Source organism: Carassius auratus, chromosome 19, assembly GCF_003368295.1.
Source record: "Carassius auratus strain Wakin chromosome 19, ASM336829v1, whole genome shotgun sequence".
Taxonomy (NCBI): domain Eukaryota; kingdom Metazoa; phylum Chordata; class Actinopteri; order Cypriniformes; family Cyprinidae; genus Carassius; species Carassius auratus.
The window spans coordinates 28,678,794-28,703,089 of record NC_039261.1 but is presented as its reverse complement, the minus strand read 5'-3'; the positions used below and the strand labels follow the sequence as shown (position 1 = coordinate 28,703,089).

Sequence of the window (24,296 nt, the reverse complement as noted above, 5' to 3'; positions counted from 1 at the left end):
GTATACATTGTGTGTATACATAGACATTGTATACACACCACATTTTCTAAACAAACTAGTGGACAATATGTTTAGTATAATAGCAATACCCTTTTTTAACAAATGTTATTTGTTGTTGTTGTTGTTTTCTTTGTTTAGCATTAACCCTTGTGCACTGTTCGATTTCTGTGTACACCCTTTATGGAGCGGGTCATATTGACCCTAATTGTATTCAATACAATTCGTCAAAAATCACACTATGAAAAACAACAAAGATTCAGGTACAAACTGTAAACTTTTATCATCAACATTTGTCAAATATTCACCCAAAAATAGATCTGTAGGTATTATTTAATGAAAATGTTTTTTAACCATTTTTAAAGATGTTTTGTTTTGACAAATTTTGAAAAGAAACAGTATGCTGACTTGTTTTGCATATACATTTTTTTTTCTTTTTTTTTTTCTTAGAACATCATATCTGAACAATTAAATGTAGCTGTATAATGAAAATATTTATTTTTCTTAAGTTGGCTGTTTTGTAAACTCATTTCGTAAAGTCAAGAAGTTACTTTTGACATGATGAGCACACAGCAAGTGTGTGCTTTTGGAATTTGAATTTCTTGCACTTCACACACATGGTGCTGGTTTTGCTGACGCGCTTGAATGGGCACACCTCACATCCCTTCCGTTTTTTTTCCGTATCATCTGTGTTCACTCCTTTATTTTCTGTGGGTCTGACTCCAGATGCATGTTTCTGCCCTCCATGTTCAGAATCTCTTTGGGTAGCTCAGGTTTGTTATTTGTAATTTGCCATTAATTTTGAACACAATGATTTAGCTTTTTCAAGTGTGTTTGTTTAGGGTTAGAGCACTTTTAGATACACTTACACTTTAGAACTGGAGCTGATGCCTGACATACATGAAATATATATATATATTTATTTTTTGTGTCTTTACGGTTTCTTTCGAATGGCTGTCTATGAGGGTCAAACTGACCCATGAACATCACAAATGTAATATTAATTTTGCTTGTATATGTAAAAAAAAAAAAACAGCATGTTGAATCTTTGCATGCATGTCCATGATTATAAATGAGAAAAAGTCACAAAATATCAATAAAAGTAAAAAGGTTTAATATTATTTCAGGTAGCTTGAAAAAATAAATGATAGGTAATTTTTACCATCTGTGGCTTACAAAATATTTTTCTTTATTGAAATAAGTGTGGAAATTCTCATTTTTTAGATTCATAAAGTAGTAAAATAATAAAATAACAAAATATAACCAAGAAATGTTATTATTTTGGGTCAGTACAGTTTCCTTAGAGTGTTAAAATATGCGGGTCAAATTGACCCGCGAACATCACGAACGAAATAGTAATTTTGTTTGTATATGTCAAAAGACACCAGCATGTTGAAACTTTGCATGCATGTTCATGATGATAAATGAGAAAAAGTCACAAAATGTCAAGAAAAAAACATAGGTTAACCAGTATTTCCAACAACTAGAAAATCTAAACGGGTCAAATTGACCCACAACATAACACAAGGGTTAACATTTTGTCTTGTACGGCCAATTTTTGCATGTATGTAAATAGAAGTTATGGTTTCCTCTGTTAAATCATTGTGAAATAAAACACTGTCTACATAAAACAACGTCATGACAATACATGTATTGTCTGATTGAAACCAGATCCCAACAACTTTACAACTTTACAACTTTATTTTTCTCCTTAACAAGGGACTGGATCTCGCACATTTGTCTCCTCGTCCAGCGTCTCAAGCTAATGAGAAATATCTGAGCACAGTGTGTGATGTTGTTGAGATCTTGTTTTGTAAATTCCACTTATTTTCCAGCGATATTATCGACTTGATTGTACAGATACTATTTAAATTGAACTGAGCTTGATGATGACATCACTGAATTCAATGATGAACTGCCTTCAACTGAAAATTAAGCTTACTGTACTATTGCCCACTTGCATTATTGACACAATATTTTCCTATTTAATTCCATAAAGCTGCTTTGACACAATCTGTATTGTTAAAAGTGCTATTAAATAAAGTTGACTTGACTCGACTTGCCTGAAACATTGGAGGAGACAAATGTGAGACCCCCAGAGTCTTTAGCTAAGGAGAAATATCTGAGAACAGTGCGTGATGATGTTGAGATCTCTTCTAAATCTTTAAAAAAGAGACAAATGTGAGAGATCCAGTGTTCGAGTGTTTTTGTCTCAAGAGACAAGTTTGAGAAGCAGGAAACTCAAGCAAAACCTCCATTTGATCTTAAAATAACCTAATTTCTGTCTTTGAGAAACATCTGAGATATTAAAGAGATCTCACTTTTGATTTGTCTTTCCTATGGGGAGTCTCTGTCTATGATTATTACATGAGCTGGTATCAGTGTTGGGGAAAGTTACTTTTTTTAAGAGCAACGCATTACAATATTGCATTACTTCCTAAAAAACAAAGTAAATAATTATGTTACTTAGTTATTTTTTATGGAAAGTAATGTGTTACATTACATTTGAGTTACTTTTTAAATCTGGACAGGCCTTGTAAAAGCCTCGGACTGAAGCAAATGTCAATTCATGTCTGTACTGTTTCATTTTTGCTTATTAGTATGGTTGATTTGGATCATCTTTGATTAGTAGCAAAGTAATTGGTTAATAAAATGGAATTAAATGCATAAATGATATGTGTTTTACTAAACATATTTAATTATTGCAGATTTGTATAATATTCTGAGTTTGCATTTTTTTTTATTCATTCTGAGGAATACTGAATCTGTTTTTGCACAGGTGAAATAAGTAAATAAATGTTTATGTTTTGTCTAGAATTAAAGTAGCATCATGTTCACACAGCGCACACAACACGTCTGCACTTGCTCCTGATTTCTCTCAACATGGGGACAGAAGAGCTGTCAGTCAGTACATGGGAAAACAAAGTAACTGGTATTACTTATTTGAAAATGTAACTCAGATATTTCCTTCTAAATTAAAAAGTAATGCATTACTTTACTAGTTACTTAAAAAAAGTAATCAGTTCACGTAACTTGCATTACTTGTAATGAGTTACCCCCAACACATGCTGCTATCTGCTACAACCTGAAAATGTTCTTAAACTTCTGATTTATTTTAGAAATAAACTTCCATCTGGCATTTCAGCCAAGTTCAGCGGAACTTATTCTGGACGTGAATTTATGCTAAACATACGTGGAGTCCAGCTTGAGGATGAAGGAAAATTTTACTGAAATGGTTAAAATGTCATGTGAAAATAAATTTCTCTTTTGCTGTAATTAATATTTCAATATGAACATATTCACTAGTATGCCCATCGCATCACACGTCCTACAAAAATAAAAAAACAATAAAAGTGGTACAGTACTTCATATTTTAGTAATAATTCAACACCATATTTACGACAAAATGCTTTTATTTGGCAGCTAGAAAAAAGTTCAACAAAACAATTTATAGCATTGCAGCTGTAGAATTACAAAAGATAAGAAAATATGAGCAATATAACAGCATGTGTGTGTAATTCATTCATTACACTGCTGTGTGTTGATGCTGTTGGTGACTGCACTGTGGGACGGGTGCGTGGCGTCACAGCTGACGGTTGTTGCACTGCTCCACTCACTCTCAGTGAGGCTCAGGCTGCTGCTCCAGCTGTACAGTCCATCCTTCTGCAGCTGACTGGGACTCAGATTGACACCAGAGCTCCTGCTGCTGCCGTCCACCTTCCAGCTCAGCTTCCAGTCAGAGGGGAATCCCTTACTGGCCACACACAGCACTGTAGCCTTCCCCTGCTGCAGCTCGTCTCTGGAGGGAGGCAGCACCGTCAGAGCGGGACGAGACGCAGCTAAAGAGAGACACAGATGGAAACTGTGAGGTTTCACTCTTCTGAAAAACAGCTCTATCAGTCTTTCTGACTGACTTTCACTTCCCTTTAAGAGATTCACAGTTAATCAAGCAGATCTGAAGCGCAACAGTCTGTAATAACATGTTTCTTCAGCAATCACAACCACAGATGCACACGTTTGTTTCACTGTTTAGTGAGGACATTGCATAAACTTCCATTGATTTTTTTTATCAGTTTAATGATATTTTTATATCACCTAACCCAACCCCTACTCCTAAACATTCCCATCACAGAAACATGTGCAAAACACTTAAAAACAAACAAACAACAAAAAAAAAAAACTAAACCTTTGGGCTGATTTACAAACCTTTCTAACAGTGAGGATCGGTAAAATGACCTGCACAATATAAGATAACAAGTACAAAAAAAAGTACACATATAAAATCACAATGTAATATTATATTTATTCATTTGGCAGACACTTTTACGCAAAGCAACTTACTGTACATTACATTCCAGATATACTTCATCAGTTTATGCTTTCCCTGTGTTTTAAACCCATGATCTTGACATTGCTAGCACCACGCTGCACTGTTTGAGCTTTATGCATGGATATCTTTCATTTCAGGTTATTCGATTATTATTCAATTATTTATTGTTAAAAACTCACAGTGCTTTGTGATACATGAATTAAAGACATGTGACATTCATTAAAAACATTCATTACAAATCTTTTCATTAATCTAAAATGATTAAAAACATTTAATGATTAATTTAACATTTAACTATTATTAAAAACAATCAATAATAATTAAATAATTTGAACTTTATATAATTCATTAGCTGTCCTTCTATATAATTTTAATGTGTAATAAAATGTTTTAATATTTTCTTGTTTGCCTCTATGTTTACCATTCTGATGGATAAAATTCCCATTAATAAAAAATGGCTGTTTTAAATTGGTCTGACAGAGAAATCAGAAAAGAGCGCTTGTGTTTAATATTGTCCCACCAGAATAAAACCTGAGTGACAATGATTTATTCTTATATTAGTCATTGGTATTATTTTTAAATTTTGTGTTTTATTTTTTAAATAGAAATAGATTTACTTACTTCCAACTGAGAGTCGGGTGCCTCCACCGAATGTGCGCCACAGTGATACAAACTCAATCAGCAGCTGAACAAAAACCTCCTGCACTAAAACTGACTCTGACACCAACCAGTTTGCTATTCACAACCGAGAGTAAAAGAAATAATAATAATAATAAAAAATAAAAAAACTATAAAATGAAGCTACATAATTAAATCAGTTTAATTTTAATAAATTAAAAAGTATTAAATGTTACATAATTCTAGGTAACACTTTATTTTAAGATGTCTTTGTCACATGTTACATGTACTTACTATTATAGTAACAATAAATTATGCAAAATTACATACAAGTAACCCAAAACCCCAATCCTAACCATATAGTAAGTATGTGTAGTTAATGAATATTACTAAGTACTTAAATGTAAAATTACACTAAGTACTTAAATGTGTAATTACACTGTAACATGGACACCTTAACATAAAGTGTAACCTAATTATATTACTAAGAATAATACAGACATTAGTGCACTAATGACAACAAAATAAGCACAACAATACTGTCATGTAAAATACTATTTAAGCATTTGGTTCACATAAATTTATATTTTATTTAACTTTTATATCTACATTTTATATGGCTTTTATAGTGTAATTTACAATCATGTATTACTTATACAGTATAAATGAAATAAGTATGTAAACAGTATTAATAATCTCTAAATATGCTGCATTGATACTGTATCTACTGTAATCTATTCAGGGCTACACTCTGCACTAAGTTGCAACACCCGAGTTGGTTCCTCCAACACAAGTCCACCACTATAATTACTTATCATTCACTGCAAAAATTTGGTGAATTAAATTAAACATTTTAATAAAACTAGATGATTCACATATATATATATATATATATATTACAAAGCCAGTCATCATATGAGAGAAGATATTTTAGTTCAGGAAGGGTTTTTCCACTGCAATGATATTTTGCATTGGCAGCTCATGCATCAGTGCTCTGAGTGTTTATAGTGTCAACACTTTGAAAAGATCCAAGAACTGTCCGCTCTAAAACACAAGCCAATATGATTCTCTTCATCTGGGCATTTTACTGCATCCAAGGTAATTTCATTTTTAAATCATAATGAAATACTTTTTTATTATGAACTTATAATTATTTTAATTCAGTATTCTTTCTCTTTTAGGTTCTTTTGGGCAGGTTGTTGTGACCCAGTCTGAGGTTAAATCAGTTCAGCTTGGTCAAACAGTCTCCATTGATTGTAAGGTCAACACTGCAGTTTATAGGCTTCCAACAGGCAGCACATCTAAAGATTACTACATCTCCTGGTATCTTCAGAGGCCAGATGAACCCCCTAAACTCCTCATATATTATACAACAATGAAGCCTTCAAGTGCTCCATCTAGAATGAGCGGAGGAGGCAGTTTTCACTCTGGAGGAAATGGTCTTGATTTCACTCTGACTATAAACGATGCTCAGCTTGAAGATGCAGGAGATTATTACTGTATGAGTGTCCATAAGATCAGTGACAAATGGGTGTTCACACAGTGAAAATGTGCTGTACAAAAACTTCCCTACTGGCAATCTTCTGCAGATGCTTCTGAGACCTGTTGACACGAGAACAAACAAGGGGTGAGATACTTCACACACACACACACACACACACACACACACACACACACACACACACATATTAAATCTAATACTTTTAAAATCTGTTTATTTTGATACATTTTCTCATGTAGTTGTCTGTATAATATAAATATTTGGGCTATGTAGATATGTGTAAGAATTACACTAACCCTTGAAAAACTAATGAATAAATCATCAATAAAACATAACGAATCAATTAATAAATAATCTAAATAAATCATGCAAATAACAATCTAAGCAATAGAACACAATAACAAAATAACAAATCATAATAATTTGTGACTCTTGTGTTTGACAGTAAAAATAACTGGATACAAAAAAATATCAAATAAATAGCCTATCAATTATAGAACTGTAATCATCCTTGGGTGTTCTTATTTCATTCATTTAATTTTACTTTATTATTATTATGGAAATCAAACGTATGTATGTATGCCAATAAAACCAAACTCAAAACAAAACAAAAAAACGTGTAATGTTTCACTGCCCTCTACTGGATTCTGAGTCTACGAGAACACACACATTAGATTGCATGTGACCTCATGACACCTGTTCAGTGATTGGGGATGTTAACTCTTGAACTGAACTTCACATTCATCTGAAGAGCGCGAGTTTTGCACACGGATTCTTTGAATCACAGAACGGTGAGTTTAGCCTACAGCTGTCGGTCATTACAACAGATATTTATGGATGTTGTATTCTGAATCATAAATAGCAAGACAATGAGAAGAGTACAGGTTCCTACTCAGGCCTATTCATGTTACCCAATCAGAGTTCAGAGAAAATATCTATCGCCTTCATTGTCATTAAGTTCTAATCAGTTTAAAGCGCTGTACAGTTGACAATGGCTTAGCCCAAACGCTTCACAGACAAGGCTTAAATCTAGTTTCAGACTAAAATGCATGTCTGAGCTGTTTTAACTGGGGGGAAACCTTGAACTGACGGAGGTTTTATTCGTCAGACTTTAATGTGAGAAACCTGACATTGAAGTGGCAAATTAATTTGCCATTGTGTTTCATCACTAGAGGGCACTCTCATCATGCAAACTGAAGTTTTTGTGTCTCTTAGTCTTGTCCATGATTATCTACTATAGTGTGGACTGGAGTCTTAATTATAACCACAATAATATTGTAACAATATTAATTGTATCAAAAACTACATAGATTGAGAGTTTGTCTAAATGCTCGTGGGCCAGTTTTGAGGATCCCTGCAGTATACTAATCAATTATTTTAAAAAAAGGAGGCTATTTTCATTTAAACAAAGTTTCAAGCAGTAGCCTACAGTTTTTTTTTTCTTTTCGTTTTTTTTCTGATTGATATTGATTCAAGAAAGAGATGCTAATTGCACCTAATGGAAAAAGCAGAGTCAGTTAAGTTGCATTGTAGAGTACAGTAAAGCATTCTGGCGAACTCAGGCATGTATAAAGAAAATTATGCACCGTATGATATGCTCACTTTACAGAACATACTACTTCAGAAAGCTATTTTGAAAAAGCCTTTTAGACTTGTGCCACTTTTAATATTATTTTATTTCTTTGAGCAGCTCAACAAGCTAATTTGCAAGAGTTTAGGCTTCTTGTCAGCACTTCTTGTTTTTCCGAACAATGGGTGACTGATGTAGTGTTTAAAAATGATTATTAAAAATGTGATTATGTAATTAAAAATTATTATTTTTGCAGTTCTGTTTAGTGCTGCTGTTTTTGCACAGAAATCACACAATTTTAGAAATAATTTACAGTCTTTCTACATCACACATCATAATGATACCATTATGAATGTTTTCATCATTTTGATTGCTCTTTGTGTTTTAGTAAATTACTTTTGTTTTTTCTGCATATGCTGCCTCTTGTATCATTTTTCTGGGAGGCTTGAAATTTGTTGTTTCGTTGGAAATCTCATGGAAACTAGAGTGCATCTCTGATGTGTGTTTGTGTGTGTGTGTGACTTTTTGTCATACCTCTGTCTGTTAACTCTGTTGAAGTATTTTTAATTTGTATAAAGACATTCATGTGTCTTTTAATGCTTCACCTGGTGAAACACAGCCCTGGCATTTAATGCCCAGTGAAAAGCAGCACCTGAAGCATCTAATCACTGTCCCCAGTGTGGGACTTTGAAGTGCTATCAGGTTCAACGCTGAGGCGTGTGAATAGGCAAACAGAGCTTTATAGTCATAGTGGAGGTTAACAACAGAATAAAAGAATAGTTGAGATCACTTGTCTGCCTTGGAGCCTGGCTGCCCCAGGAGGACGGGAGACCGTTCTGGGAGAAGAAGAAGAGCAAGCATCCAATTCTCCAGTGATAAAAACTAGTAGGATACAAGTGGAATGTATTTATCTGACCCTGAAAAACCTGATATATGAAATAACATTTACATGCATTATAAGTGTTTGCTTGTCAAAAATATAACTTGCATTTTTCTGTTGTAGGCTGATAGCTTAAGTCTATTCTTAAGTTTATTCTGCTAGGCATTATGGGACAGGCATAGATACTCTTGGCTCATTAGGTCACTTTCACTTTGCTTTACCGCTGTCTCTGAGGCTCATTAGGACTTTCACAGCTGAGCTTCTGATTACCAGCTCTGATCTACCTCCCCTTTAGAGTTCAGAACACAGCCAAGGGTTACCTTGGGTCAGTGCACCCGCACACAGACCCTCATACAGGCCGGGGGGTGTGGTCATCTCAGCCCGAGCATCATCACCCAATAAATGGCAAGCATCTGACTGGTGGTTTATAAGAAAGCTCAGTGTGAATTACGTAAAAGTTTCACCAAATGGTACTGATACATCAGCAAAATCTTTATAAGTTTTCACTAGTAATCATACTTGGATAAAGTTTACTGGCGTTTTAACTTGGTATATTAAACTTTATTGTCTTGCATATTCAATTATTGCTTAATATGCCAGACTAATTCTACTTATGCAATCAAAACAATTGTTTTAATACCTGGGAACTAGTCTAAAGTGCAAAAAGTATAACAGCTACTGTTCATCATAAAATTTGTCCGCAGCAAACTCTGCCCACATTTTCAGAGCTTGGTGTGAATGCCCTGCGTGTTTGTATTTACTCAGTTACTCTGGTATGTCTCTACCGTAACCCAGTGTCCTCTTTACTGTAACAGAACGCAGCCAAAGAGTCAATATTGTAAATTTAGTCTTGCTGTCTAACAGAAAAAGTGCTACAACCTGAGTTCAGAGTCTCTGTGTTGGCCTTTTCATAACACTGCGTGGTTGGAAATAAATCCACATAGTTAATGGACCATGGTCCATTAGTAATTCCCTGTACATAAACATGAAACTTAGTGTTTGCATGACAGCTAGTAAGTTTAAACCTGGATTTTTCCTAGTTTCATTAGGGCTTCTTCTAAATTAGGGCTGTTAATTTAATGTGATGAATTTAAAAATGTAATATGACATAAATTAACACAATTATTCATTCCCCTCTGTCTATTGATGCTTTTATTAATAATTTATTACATTTGTATTCTTTCTACTGCAAATATTGGCAAATGTGATTTACAAAGCACTTCATGTAATAAATTTGATCATTTTGCTAGCACATAGTTTACGCATTAGGAATCATGAACTAAAAATAAACATTTCTTACAGAATTTAGTTTAATATCATTTTATACATTTTTTTAACATTAGGTTTTCATATTATATAGTTAATTTATAATTATGTAAACTTTATAATGTACTTTAAATGTTTTTAATGCATTTATGAATTAACATGAACCTAGATTGGTAATGTTTTTTATATAATTAATTATTATATTATTATTATAATTATTATAAATTATGTTAATTTATATATTTTAAATTCCTTACATTATTTTAGTCAAATATCTTAAACATTAATACAATTGTAATTTAAATGTTTATTTATTTATTTATAAACTAACATAACGTAGATTGATAAATGGTGTAAAAAAATACAGTTCATTGTAAGTTGATAATATCTAATGCATTAATGTTAACCTATTGTAAAGTGTTAGTTTTTAATTTATTCACAGTCCTTTAATTTACAATGTATGTCTCTGGACAGAGTCAACAGCCAATCTGACTGATCTGTCTGATGTAGACACATCAGACAGGAAACTGACAACTGGTACCTCTGTGTTACTCAGCTCCTAGAAAAACTGAAATAAATCTCAAGGCAGTGTATTAGCTGTGCCAAAATTGTTGTGCGTTTGGACTCCCTTCGGGTTTGGCCAGATTGCATTTGAACATTTCTACAGCTAAGGCCAAAGGATCTTATGTCACTCGTACATGTTTTCCAATGTTTGTTAATCCCCCAGGGGACACAGAGGGGTGAAAATGAAATCAGCGTACCAGGTTAAAGCAAATAATCAGTCTCCTTCAATGGAAATCCAGGGCAGATTGATGTCATTTGTTTCTAAGGGCTAATTGTGCCCAATCAAGCCTCGATGCCAATGAAGTGGATCGAATGATTGACAAGTTCTGCTCCGTGTTGACTTTGGACCAAAGGCAGGTCGTTAGATCATGAGTTTAAGCTCAGGGAGGAAATAACACGTTGGCCGTGTCAGCGGGCCAGTCGAGTGCATGGCCTCTGAAGTGCAGAAGAAGAATGTGATGTCAAAGGAAGAATTTTAAGAGAAGAGAACATGCATGTCAAGTTCTAGAATGTTTCATTTCCGTTTTGTGAAAACATAAAGAGACCGAATAAATGAACGCTTATGCACAGTGGCCAAACTTGAAAATAATTTCTGTCATTTGCTCTGGAAAATAATTACAATATTTGGCCCTGGCTGCATGATGACATATGTTTTCACAGCTTTGAGAAGCACTCAAATAACAGAGGTGAAAATAACATTAGGTAATCCTCCAGAGTGCAAGGTTTGTATTTAGGCCTCCTCAACCCAAAATGGAGCTACATTTTTTTTTCAATTACTTCAGGTAGTTCAGTAGTAAAGTTAGATTTAGCTACACTTCTTTGATGGTAAAACTCACATCAGCAAATTTGAAATATTCTGCTTTTGACTCTGAAGACGATCATCGCTATGATAAGCATAATGTTTTCCCCCCCCCTCTGTAAACCGACAACAGTTAATACCCACAGCGGGGACAAGGTGTTGAAAGATCGGTGGCTAATGTTGAGTGATGGTGAGGCAGTGACATTGTATCTAACATCCAGAGCCCCGTGTCGGTGTCTGCCACCTCTTGGCACCACTTTAACCCCTAGAATTCTTTGCATTCCTCCAGTAGTGGGCCACAAGTTTCACTGTGGCCCATTTAAGATGACTCCTTTTTTTTTTTTTTTTTTCTACCATTAAGCACCACCAGACAATTGCCCCCCTGACCTTCTACAAGCGACCTGTTGGAGCAGCTTTCAAGTGTATACTTAAATCTTCATGGGAATGGCCTCCCTGATCCAGGATCAGGTCTCCCTGAGCAATCAACACCTAGAGGTTATTTGGGTGAGCCTGAACCTTGTGGTCAGTCTAGCATGCTAAATAGTTTCTGTCTTTGCTCTGGCTGTGTGCATGTGCTTGCATGACTGCATGCGTCTGCGTAGGTAATGTGTAAATGTGCTTGCCTTTCAAGTTCATTCTGACAATCTTTTTGGACTTTTTTATTTTGTTTAGGAAGGATGCTGTGTGGCTGACACCAATGTCATTTGATGCAGCATTTAACCAACAATAAAGTGGCATTGATGAACAATGTTTGAGGTGTATATTAGTGTTTTATAGGGTTGTTTTCAAATCTAAGTGTAGGAAATTATCTTGATGGTTTGTCTTAATTTTCAGCAGTTCAGTAACTTAGAAAATATCCTGCCTCTTTTTTGACATTATTTGAAATGAAAATTTTGTTGTGGTGTCCATCCAAAATACATATGATTTTCTTTTTCTTTTTTTTTTTGTACTTAGGTGGAGAACTTATGTACTATTCACATTGCCATGCAGTTTAAATGTAAAAGTTTTAAGTAAATGAATACTGGAGATTAAGATAAAAGAAAAGCAAAAAGAAAAGGCAGAAATGTATCATAAACGTGGTTCATGTGATTATATTCACAGCCTCATCTTATATTTGCATTAAGAAACATTTTTTTTTCTGAATAAAAAATGGGTGAACTACTTAGTTGACCCTTATTAAATATTTTGACACTAATATGCATTGTGATGGAAAGGGTTGCTATTAAAGAAGCTTCAGAAGCTGCATTCTGTACAGTTTGTGGGCTCTCTGTAATTTTCCTTTGTTACCTACAGCAGTAACATGTAACTGGAAGTAACTATAATAAATGTTTCCCAGAGTTCTCCAGGGTAAGGAATGGTCTAGCTCAAGCTGGATTTTTAAATAAAACACTATTTTAGTCACACAATCAGTATGTGATCTAAAACGGAGAGTTCCATACTTCAAGCTTTATCTGTTTAAAATTAGATTATTTTCTTTCCTCAGATGTTTTATCCAAGATTTCTAACTTCAAGATGTTAAAGTACTTTTTATCATATCCTTTGTACACTTCCTTACTAATGTCCTTCTGGAGGCAGTTGGCGAGCTGTAATTGGAAGCATGTTTTTCACGTGTTCTTGACCTATCAAGATCGCTGCTGAAATCTGCTCTTTATATTTGTTATCAGTGTATTTTTGTAGATTAGTTGGCCAAAGATACCAAACCAGTATCAGAGAAGGCTGCTACCCATTAAGTTGATAAGTAACATACAATATGATTCATATTACCTTAGAGGCTTTATTGTATGATGGGGTTTCTACTGATAAAAAAAAATGAACATGCGTTAGAAATTTAAGACCCTAAAAAAATCTTGAAATTCCACACCTGGAGTTAAGAAAGTACCTGACAAAGCAGGTTTTACTGAAGTATTAACCTGCCGTTATGTGGGCATGAGTGTGTCTGTGTATGTGTACATATGGATCTTTGTGCGTGTAGGTAAATCGAACCTTTTAAAACCCCTCCCCCTATTTAATTCAATGCAAAAACACTTCCTTTTCCACCCTGTTCATGTCATAACCCATTTCCTTTTCCTTTCTGGATTCAGACACTAGACTGGCCCAGAAGAACGGGATAGGTTTTGGGTTTCCTCCAGAGAACTGAGGGTTTCACAATCAATGAACATTTTGCTGATTTTTATTGACCGTAAAGTTCCTCTTTACTTTCGCGGCATGTAATTCATGCTAACATCTTGAAGGTTTGTATAGTGATCAAAGGATATAATAATAGTGCACACAAATGCTAATATAGCTTTTAGAGACTATTTTTTTATAGCATTTTTTTTAATGTCACTTTGGTATGCAAGAAAATAATTATTGGGTGACATGGTTATGTTTGGAATAGTATACTAGCATACTACTATTAATATTTAGCGATATGTAATTATTCTTAAATTTCAACATCCATCAGTGTCACATGTGCCTTTATAAATTGTTCCAGTATGCTGATTTGGTGCTCTGGAAATATTATTGTCATGACATTTATGATGATGCAGTTGTGCTGCACAATATTTTCACCCCCCCCCCCCAACAAAAAACCCTCAACAAAAAAAAGTAATGTTTTTATGTATTACTGTCTCGTTTGATCATTCAACATCCTTGCTGAATAAAATTATTAATTTCTAAAAGCAAATAAACATACACAGTATGCAACATCGTACACTGTGTGAGGCACTGTATCCCACAATGCAATGTGTTTTACCCTTCAATTTTAAGTGAAATAAAGCAGAATTAATTTGTCAAGTTTCTTCAACAACAATCTGTCTTGGTTCATTGACGTTTCTTCACAAATTTGAATTACAATGCTACATTACAAGTATATATTATTTCCAAGACTACAGTTGTGCAAGACTCAATCATTCCTTTTATTTTTTTTATGCATGATATTTAATATTCCATTCTGAAATGAACCAGTGACTAGTCCTGGTGTTTATTGCTAGACTCTGCAACTCATAAGAGGTCAGCTTTTTAGAAAGAAGTTACATTTGATTTGCAGAATATGGATTCGATCAAATCCTAAGGGAAAACCAATTGCTTTGACCAGTATTATAAATAGTTCAGGAAACTTTCGAGTAAATACTAAAAATTGCCATTAAAAGGCTGCACAACAACGCTCACCAGCCATGACATCACAGAAAGGCCTTATTCTTTTTAATAAAAGGGCTTGGAGTTGGTTAACGCACTGTTTTACCTGCGATTGGTTCTTGTTGTGACAAGGTGAGGACGTTTAGGGATAGACAATCTGTAGGTCATTACTGCCAAATGAAAGCCTGTGATCTTTGTATAAAACTCTTCTGCTAATGGGTAACCCCGTGTCCAGTGTCATTTCCTTTTGATGTGCAAATCTGGGAGCCGAACTCTCTCCAAACGTCCTCGACAGGCACTTTTAATTAAGACTGAGAGAAAGCCTCACTGTAGACTCCCCTCATCTGTTTCACATTTTCTCCACCGAACCACTGTAAAGAGACACTGCAGCCCCTGTCATATCAGCTCTGCTTCTAATGTGTAAAAGAGGTCTAGAGGTCTGATTATCATTCAGTCCAAACACATGAGCCGGGGTCAGACCTGTCTAGCGCTGACTCAGAGTTGTCCACTAAGTAGCCTAATCCATGTATAACTAAACCCAGTATTCGAAGCACCACAGTAGCCTCAACCAAAGCCAGATGTTCCTGAGCGCTACCTATTTTAAACATCTGCACATAGATGGTGCAGAGCTGTTGGGTCAGTGGTGACCTGCAGAACCTCACTGAGAGGCTTTTTCGTCTTGCTTTGTGGAGATTATGAAGGTCATCTATAGAAGCTTGGAACATTTGAAACTGTTGTAGTCCATCTTGCATTATATTACACCTGCTTAAAATGATATTTTTATGTTCGAGCAATAGTCTTTGTATGTCCCATAATAAGTGCATGTTATTCAGTGATCAAGTGTTACAGGATCATCTGACAGTCTACCAACTTATCTGATGAATGTGCGTTGGGTTAACCGAGCTAATCCTTCACCGGTCGTTTGTGTACAGAGGCTAAGTAGAGCACATTAACCTGTAGCCTTCCATTCTTTTAGTGTCGCCCGACCATCGAAACTCACCGTTCCACTTTCCTTTCTGATGTTGACTTTACAAATGTCTTTTCTCTGCTCTCCATCCGTTGAGCTGACTCGTAGGTCGCTGGCATTTGGCTCTTTGACATGAGTCTCTTCAAACACAGAAGACAAAGACTGAATCAGAGCAAACAGTCTTGACAAACACAGCAGTCACAGTGTCTGTGTCACTGGTTAAGTCCGGCTAATCAATGACACTATTAGCTGATAGGACACAATCAGATTTTTAGCTTTGGATCATACATGAAATCTCTGGCACACTTTACATTTTTAGATTTCTATGTATTGTCACAAGCCAATTTGGGAAATGGGGAGAACTTTTATTATTGAAAGCCACTTGCTTTGTTAAAGCTTTAATTTACACATTAAAGTTTGGGTGTGGTATGTGTTTTTGAAGATACTGAAAGAAGTATCTTGTGCTCATCCAGGCTGCATTTGTCGATGTATTGGATCTATTTTCTGTTTTAATTTATTTGGAAATGTAACTTATTCCTGTGATGCAAAGCTGAATTTTCAGCAGCCAAAAACAATGAAACAATGTCTTTGATGTCAAACTTACAAATATGTACATGTATTGACAGCACCAAAACTGAAGCATCTAAAATATTTAGAAATGTATAGGCTTCTGAAAGGTACAAATCTATATATTGCATTATACACACACACACACACTATTATTAAAAACGATATATTTTTTATTTTTTACTACATTTTTTCAGTTTATTATTATAGTTTTTTTTTTGTTTAGTTTTTTTGAAAAGTGTTGAATGCAGCACCAGAAGTCATACAGAACAGAATGAATGTTATAATATCAAAATAGATAAATCAATTTAATGAAAGTGGGCATCTTTAATTAATGTCAGTGAATAAACACAATAACCATTAATATATTTTCACCAATACCTTTTCTGAATCTGAAAGGATGAGTAATTGTTCTACATCTCTATAGAGTTGTTCATACACAACCAGTGTATGGTTTAGATTCTGTCATCATGTTAATAATGCATGTTTCCCGTGTGTGTGCAAACACACAAACATATTTAGATATAAATATATTAATACCTTTAGTTACTAATGAGACTGAACTGGAAGAAAAATATGAGTTTGACGCAATATGAGGATGAGAAATGAATGCCAGTGTTCATTTTGGGGTGAACTATCCCTTTACAACTGAACTAAAAATGCTGATTTATGAAGGGCAGAATGTGAGTTGATAACATTGACTGCTTCCATCACTGAATCACAGCATTCGGTCCATCCACAGATGTCCTTTAGAAACACATGACATTCCAGTCCATTGTTGTCCAGCAGCTGTGTCTTATTTCTTCATGTGTTTTACGGGCGAGCGAGGACTGACAATGTGTCAGAGAGAGAGAACTGGTGTAATAGCATCAAGCTCATTCCTTTCTCTTGTTCTGCAGCGATGATTGCTTCCTCTCTCTTTACTGGATGTGTTAAACGCACATGGCGAGAGACAAAAGGAAGCTTGACCTTTGACCTCGGGGTAAAAGCAAGCCTAGTCTTAAGTTAGCATCCTTGGGTTTTGTCATTTTGTTTTTCCCAGACAGAGAATGAATGCGACTTTGGTACCAGGGTCAGAGCCGTTCAACTGTTTTCTCTTTTTATAGATTTGAGTGTGTGTGTGTGTTTGTGTGTCCGCGCATGCTCCTCTCTATTCACGCAGACACACAGGCCACCCAAAGAAGGCTGTGCTGAGTGTCTGTTGACCCTGTTTTCACCTTTGCTAAACACTGCAATTATCTCCCTTCAGCTCTTTAGAGGGAAGATACACAGATTCCTTGGATCTTTGTATCTCAGTTTGGCATAAATGAAAGCAGGGTGCCAGATATTTTCTCTTGAGGACAGAGCCAGTTTTGATTTGCTCTGTCCCATCCCACTTATCAGTTAGTGTTCTTACTGTGTAACTCAGACCAGTACTAGTGTAGAAAGATGAGAACTGGGAGCTGCACTCCGGTTAATAATCTACCACTTGCAGCATGTTTGCATGGTGTATACTGGATCTTTACCTTTAGCTTGTGACAGAATACTTTTCAAAAATTGAAAAATTTACACTTAAGACTGGTTTGGTGGTCCAGGGTCACAATTCATTATTCCTGCCTTTATTGGGGTTATTATTCATGTTTTTATTGGGGTGCACTATTATTCAAAAGTTGGGGGTCTGTAAGATATTTTTTATATTTTGGAGGAACCAAATCACCGGTGCTTTTTTTTTTTGTATATAAAAAATTAAAATATTAATCCTGAGCAATGTCACACTTAAAATAACTGTTTTCTGTTTTAATATATTTTAAAATGGAATTTATTCCCGTGATGGCAAAGCTTAATTTTCAGCATCAATATTACAGTCTTCAGGGTCACATGATCCTTTAGAAATCATTCTAATATACTGAAAAAATTCTTCTTATTATCAATGTTGAATATTTTAGTGAAAATCATAATACATTTTTTTTTTTTAAAAGAAGAAATTTTTTGGATTGTTTTATGAATAAAACGTTTATTTGAAATGGAAATATTTTGTAGCATCATAGCTGTCACTTTTAATCAATTGTGTCCTTGCTGATTAAGAGTATAATTATTTTTTTTAAAATCCTGCTATCCCCAAACTTTTGTACATAAGTGTATAGATTAAAAATATTCATTCATTTAATAAACATTCAAATTTTGAAAACAATCATTAATGTTCTCTATTATGTAACTGATAGTAATTCAGTTCAATACTTATCCAGCGAATGCAAACAATAACAAAAAGGCAATGTTCAAGAAGAAATATTTAATTTTATGGTATTTTATTGAAGGAATAATGTGGTTCATACTTTTTTATAAAATATCTACAAAACCTTTCATGAGATTAATCTCTCAAAGGAAGATATTTACACAATAACATAGTTTGTACAATGAGGTAGATAGATACAATACCTAAAATGGCTTATTTATATGTGTGAAATATTATTACTGAATAAATGATGGCACTTAAAGAGAAAATAACTTAGTGTAACTGAACATAAATTAACATTTGTACCTGTACAATTATTATTATTTTTTTTTACATATCAGTCCATAAAATACAGTTATTTAAAGCAGGAACATGTTGTAGGAGTGAAGTTTTCTTGTACACACAAACAATTTAAGTATAAAACTGTCCAGTGAAATGGAACTAAGAGTGATGTAAGAATATTTCTGTGCTTGATTCCAGTCCAAAAATCATATTACAGCATAGCATTTCAGCTGAGGATTCCAGTAGTGTTGTGAAGACATATTTATTGAAACGTCCTCTTTAATTTGAACTTCACAATCACCTGCAGCCGCAGGACTCCACCACCATGTCCTCATACTGCTTGTATACCACGTTATTTCCTGCGTCGATGTACAGGATGCTGATGGGACTGAGTTTGGACGGGACGCAACAGCTGGGCGGCATGTTGCTGGGGTTCATGGAGTTCATGAGAGTTTGTATAATGGCATGATTGGTGGGCTCCAGGTGAGATCGGAGAGGGAAGTCACACATTCCCTCACAGTGATAGGCCTCATAGTCTAATGGAGCGATGATCCAGTCGTCCCAACCCAGCTCCGTGAAATTCACATGCAAAGGCTTTTTGCTGCACCTAGATTTAGACTTTTTGCCATGCCTCTTGCCATGACGGTTGGGTAAAGTGGTCCGTCTTCTCCGTCGGGGCTTCGAGTGCGGTCCTTTCTCCTTCCCGAGACTATCCAAACCCCACAGCTTTATCTTCTCCCTTTTTTCATAGAAAAGGCTTTGTCTCTTTTTAGACCTCGTGAAAACAACCAATATGGCTTTCTTTAGTTGCGGACGGCCATGTCTGTGAAATCCAAGATATTCCAAGTCGACTTCCCTCTCAGGATTATCTAGCGTCGCCTTGAGCTCCAGACAGAAGCGCGTCCCGTGGGAGTGGCGCCGACGTTCCTTAAAAACCTCCCATACGTCAAAAACCTCCCATTTCGGTTTATGCGCGTCCTCCAGATCCAAGGTTTTGGAATCAAGGACCGTGTGCGACTGGCAGCAGAGCAGCTGTATCTCCACCGGGCCCGTCTCAGACGCTCGGAAGCTTCCGGAGATCTTTGTGTATATCCTCAGTTCAGCACCCAAGAGCTCCACGTTTTCAGAAAGAGTCGATACATCGAATAAGTATTTCTGCCTCCACAGTGGGGAGTTCAAAAGGTCATCTGTAACAAAGAGGACAAGTGTTTAGCGGCTGTACAGTATTTACAATATCAGTTTACAGAGAGATAAAACATATGGATGCAGAAGAAAAGGTGGTTTCAATCAACAAAGATGGAAATGTATTTTCTTCTTGATTGATTGCTTTTAGGCCTATAATATATATACTGCTCAATAAAAATAAAGGGAACACTTAACAACACAATGTAACCCACAAGTGTTCCCTTTTTTTTTTTTTTTGAGCAGTATAATTTTTGGCCAAAACATTAATTAAATATTACTTTCTCTCAAATGCATCTGTAATATAATTTTTTGCAACAAATTAATAATAAAGTGTCTAAAAAAAACTATTTTTTATGAAAATTAGAATATAAAAATAAAGTTCGGATCATTTGTCAAAAGTTGTTTTGATGGCCTAGGTGATTAAGGATATTCAATAATATTTAATTAGGATTATATAACACAAACAGTAATTTTTTAGTACTTTGTCTAATAAGAAACGGCATTTTTCCTTCTTCTCAAACGCACCTGTAGTAGACTACAGTAGCTAATTTTTCTGACACTCGTTGAAAACTCGAAACAAATACTATTTATGACGTAATTTAAACCTTATATCCAATAAGAAAGAAATAACTAACCTTGACCCTCGTCCACAAAACTCGTTATGGTGTTTGCTGCTTTTGACGAGCGGAAAAAGCTCGCGTTGAGTCCCAGTTTCTCAGCCGCGGAAAAGGTCTTGTAGATGGAGATCATGTAATCATGAGGTTCAACTGCATCCTTGATCGCCCGCTGTGACTGGACGTCTCCTGATAACTGTGATGCTGACAATGTACCTTTGCTGTATTTGGCTCTTCTGTGGCCATCGGCAGGAACAGTTTTAGACACTTTCATGCCTCTGGATGCGGTTGGAAACAGAGGATTTATTGAGTGAACGCAAAGAAAAGGCAAAAGCAACGCAAAAGTCAAAAATACACCTGAGACTCCATTAGAACACATCTTGTAAATGGCCAAGAAAAAATGAAGGACCTGCTTGGGAAAAACTCGGACACATCACGTGTGTGTGTGTGTGTGGAGGAGTGCAGACTGAGAGCAGCTCCTCTGAAGAACTGCCTCGAGTACCGTCATGACTTTATTAGCTCAGCTCAATCCAAACAACAAGACCTCTGAAAGACCTTAAAGACCTCAGCCTCCTACACAGCTTTCATATGATACTACTGTCCCCCATGTCGGAATCACGTTTAATATGCGCGAAGAACAGAGAACAGTTTTGTGTATGTCTTATATTATATTGGTTTATTTAGTTATAATGTTTTATTAGAACCAGGGTACCACATAGCATTTTAAATACGAATGCAACTTATGTAGAATACGGAAAAATCGTTAAAAAAAAGAAAAGTGACAAAAATGTGCAAGTTTTTAATTTCTTTCTTTTGAGCTCATCATGAATGTGAACAATTTTTTTTAATCCTGAAGTTCGGCAGGTGTTAAGTGTGAGGATTGAGCTCTGTGGACTGTATCTCCCTCTAGTGGTCCTCCTTTCTTTCTTTCTTTCTTTCTATTGCATTAACACAGAAAGCATCCTCCAATTGTTGAATAATACATAAAATATTTCAATAAACAATAAGAGATGTGATGTTAATAAAACAGAGGAATGGGCTTCTAAATCTTTTAGGAAAAAAATATTTGTCTTTTGGATACATTAAATATGATAAAATTATAGGCTTTGGAATTATATTTCCATGCTTGTGCTGTGGTCAAAATTAGATGCATATTCATATGTTTTTGTTTTTTGTGAATTGTCCTGTTGTGCATGTTGTAAATATGCTCTGAAAATAGTTTGTAGACATTTAAAATCACCATGAAATCAAAACTGACAATTGTTTTTTTTTTTTATGGAACATCACAGTGTTTATTATTCCTCATATTTTCATGCTGACTTTGCACTACATAGTATTTAGAAAAACAAACTATGCAAGAAACTGTATTAAGCATATAAGAAAGCATATAAATGTATAATTTTTAAAGTAAAAATAATATATTTAAATATTTAATTTTGTTAAAGGTTGTTTTTGTTCTACAGTTATAATGAGTGAATGTGCTAAGAATGTATACTTGTGGCTTACAGATCATGATCATATGGAAAAACAATAGTAGTTTATAGACAAAGACAAATCATTAGAAGAAAGTGTAATATATTTATGAGTGCACTGTGTGTTGGGATTAATTAGGGTCTCGTTAGCAGGAGAAATAGACCACTCAGCAGCATGAGCAGATACACAGACTGTGACCAGACAGCTGGACTGGAGTCAAAGATGCTGGGGAATTCATGATTCTCTGTGGTGACGACCACGGAAGACGGCGTTGTAGCTGCTCTGAGTGTGAAAGATCTGGACTCAGCCTTCCATTCATTCAGAGTAAAGGCCAACTTCAAGTTCTCACCTGTGAAAGAGGTACAAGGAGAAAAATTACTGTAAATGCTTAAACTGACAGCAACCCATCAAAAAATGAATTTGTGTAACAAAGACAACCCACCACTTGTAAAGATGGCTAAATCAGTGTAATTGGCCCAGCAGCCGCTGAATGGGATGGTGGTGTTTCCTTGAAGTCCCTCTACCGGATTTCCATTAGCATCTTTGAGCACAGCTGACATGGTTAGAGTCGTCACACCCACAGACACGCAGTCACCCTGAAACAGATGCACAAAAAGGCTCCTCCTGTTCGATACCAGGTGAAAACTACAGTTTTAGGTATTCTTAATGAAATCAGGAAGTGTCTGTCTCACCACTGTGTCTACAGCCATGATGCTGGGCTGCACGCTGAGGGGCCCGGGGGCCAATCCCGCCACAGGCTGGACCACCATCACCAGGGACGATACCGTCTTGACCGTCTCCACCTGCTGGTCCTCACGGGTCACTTCCTGAGTTGCCACCTGAGAGAGAAACAGTTAAAATGAAGAAAAGACCCGCGGTACTTAAATGTATACGAAGGGATTTTATATATAAACACTCTCACATACAGTCAAACCAAGATTTATTCAGACACCTGCAAAATTTCTTACATTTTCACAGTTAATTCGCTATAGTTTTGAAAATGGTAATAAAATAAAACAAGAACTCTAAACTGTGTCAGAACAAATTCAACTTGATAATGTCAGATATCTTTGATTGAAAGTTATGTAATGAATTAGGTTGAAAGCTGTTAGCTGTTAAATTTAAGTACACAATTAGATGATACCAATGTAGGTCAATCAATTACAAAGCAATGTATTATATATATATATATATATATATATATATATATATATATATAAAACATCACCAATATCAACTTTCTAAAGGGTGCTTGATATCATAAAATATGAAATAAAATCTTACATCATTCCAGGATGGGTCACTGGAAGAGGGAGGAGGAGGGATGATGCCCAGGGACGACACATTGAAGCCGATGGACTGACTCAGATTGCCGGAGACAGCAGCTCGACCCAAATCATCAGCAATGTTCTTCAGGACCTCAAACTGATGGTCGTCTTCTGTAGACGGTATGTATGTAAATATACAAATTCAGACATTGTATTGTGACTAAACACTGTATTTATCATTATTATTATTTTGAGCACACTGTAGATGCCGGCTCTAACCAGTGCTGTTGCTGGTGGAATTCTGGACGGGAGGCTCCCTGATCTCCACCTCCACTGTCAGTCCTGTTGAGCGCCGCCGCCTCGCATTAGTTCCCTCTCGGACGATTTTGGTGATTCGGATCTTGTTTGGGGGTATTTTCAGGAATGCAGCCAGATTGTTGACCAGATTTTCCCCGAAGAACTCCGCCTCAGTCATGGCCGGGAGGTTGAAGGCCAGGAAGAGAACCGGAGAGGTGCGGATTTGGACCGGCTCTGAGCCACGAAGAAGTACGTTCATCATTTTGTAGTCTGGGTCAAAAAAGTTGGAGCCATGACCGGAGTTGAAACCAGGAACATATTGACCTGAGGAGCGTAGAGAGGATTTAAAATAGGAATTGTGATCTGTTGTAAAATGATTTTGGTCTTATAGCCTGCAGGAGGAGCTGTTTGACATGAATTATCATGCTGTACTCTACCTGTATAAGTTGGCTCACGCAGTGTGTAGTCAGTTTTGTCTGTGTTCCACTGAGCATTTGTTGGACCAATCAAATTTTTGTTAACATACACATCCAGCCGCTGAGGGTTTGAGTAAAATATAGCCACCCTAACAGCCTGAGGACAACAGAAGATTAGTGTAGAATACAGTGCTTTAGTATACTGAATAAATTCAATAAAATGACCATTGTAATATTGTATAAGCACAATTTTTTTTTCCATACATACAACAAAACATACAGAAAAAAAGAAACAAGATTAAATGTAAAGAAAAGGTACATTTAATAACAATACACAATAAATTATAAATAGGGAAAAAAAATTCATTCGTTT

General features: G+C 35.6%; 2 protein-coding genes, 1 long non-coding RNA gene and 1 gene segment (V, D, J or C); 1 reads left to right on the top strand and 3 right to left on the bottom strand.

Moving 5' to 3' along the window:
• Positions 1-3,431: 3,431 nt before the first annotated feature.
• Positions 3,432-5,393, bottom strand: LOC113120232 (Ig kappa-b4 chain C region-like). The segment is given in 3 exon segments: positions 3,432-3,836; positions 4,949-5,062; positions 5,384-5,393. Coding segments are annotated over 3 exon segments (444 nt in total).
• A 575-nt stretch (positions 5,394-5,968) lies between these two features.
• On the top strand, positions 5,969-12,104 carry LOC113120302 (uncharacterized). The gene is made up of 3 exons (XR_003294584.1): positions 5,969-6,043; positions 6,127-6,572; positions 11,887-12,104. It is a non-coding gene; the product is annotated as an uncharacterized LOC113120302 (long non-coding RNA).
• A 6,362-nt stretch (positions 12,105-18,466) lies between these two features.
• On the bottom strand, positions 18,467-21,382 carry gdf6b (growth differentiation factor 6b). Its single transcript, XM_026290031.1, has 2 exons — positions 20,491-21,382; positions 18,467-19,857 (listed from the first exon to the last, which is right to left on the bottom strand). The coding sequence occupies exons 1-2, from the start codon at positions 20,846-20,848 to the stop codon at positions 18,968-18,970; spliced, it is 1,248 nt and encodes a 415-aa protein (XP_026145816.1). The 5' UTR covers positions 20,849-21,382; the 3' UTR covers positions 18,467-18,967.
• A 366-nt stretch (positions 21,383-21,748) lies between these two features.
• pkhd1l1.1 (PKHD1 like 1, tandem duplicate 1) overlaps positions 21,749-24,296 on the bottom strand; it is a 35,179-nt gene continuing 32,631 nt past the window's right edge. For all 4 annotated transcript variants that reach the window (XM_026290029.1, XM_026290028.1, XM_026290027.1 and 1 more), the window contains 6 exons: positions 23,945-24,080; positions 23,490-23,831; positions 23,227-23,381; positions 22,635-22,781; positions 22,385-22,538; positions 21,749-22,291 (listed from right to left, as the gene is read on the bottom strand). In XM_026290029.1, the coding sequence (XP_026145814.1) occupies positions 22,077-22,291; positions 22,385-22,538; positions 22,635-22,781; positions 23,227-23,381; positions 23,490-23,831; positions 23,945-24,080 (1,149 nt within the window). In that variant the 3' untranslated portion in view covers positions 21,749-22,076. The remainder of the gene's footprint in view (positions 22,292-22,384; positions 22,539-22,634; positions 22,782-23,226; positions 23,382-23,489; positions 23,832-23,944; positions 24,081-24,296) is intronic.

What these genes read in the sequence shown, in the direction of transcription:
- gdf6b (XM_026290031.1), bottom strand. Translation starts at nt 20,848, where the DNA reads ATGTGTTCTAATGGAGTCTCAGGTGTATTTTTGACTTTTGCGTTGCTT. An exon ending in TTTTGTGGACGAGGGTCAAG is followed by an intron (nt 19,858 to 20,490) that starts GTTAGTTATTTC and finishes TCTTTGTTACAG; the next exon opens with ATGACCTTTTGAACTCCCCA.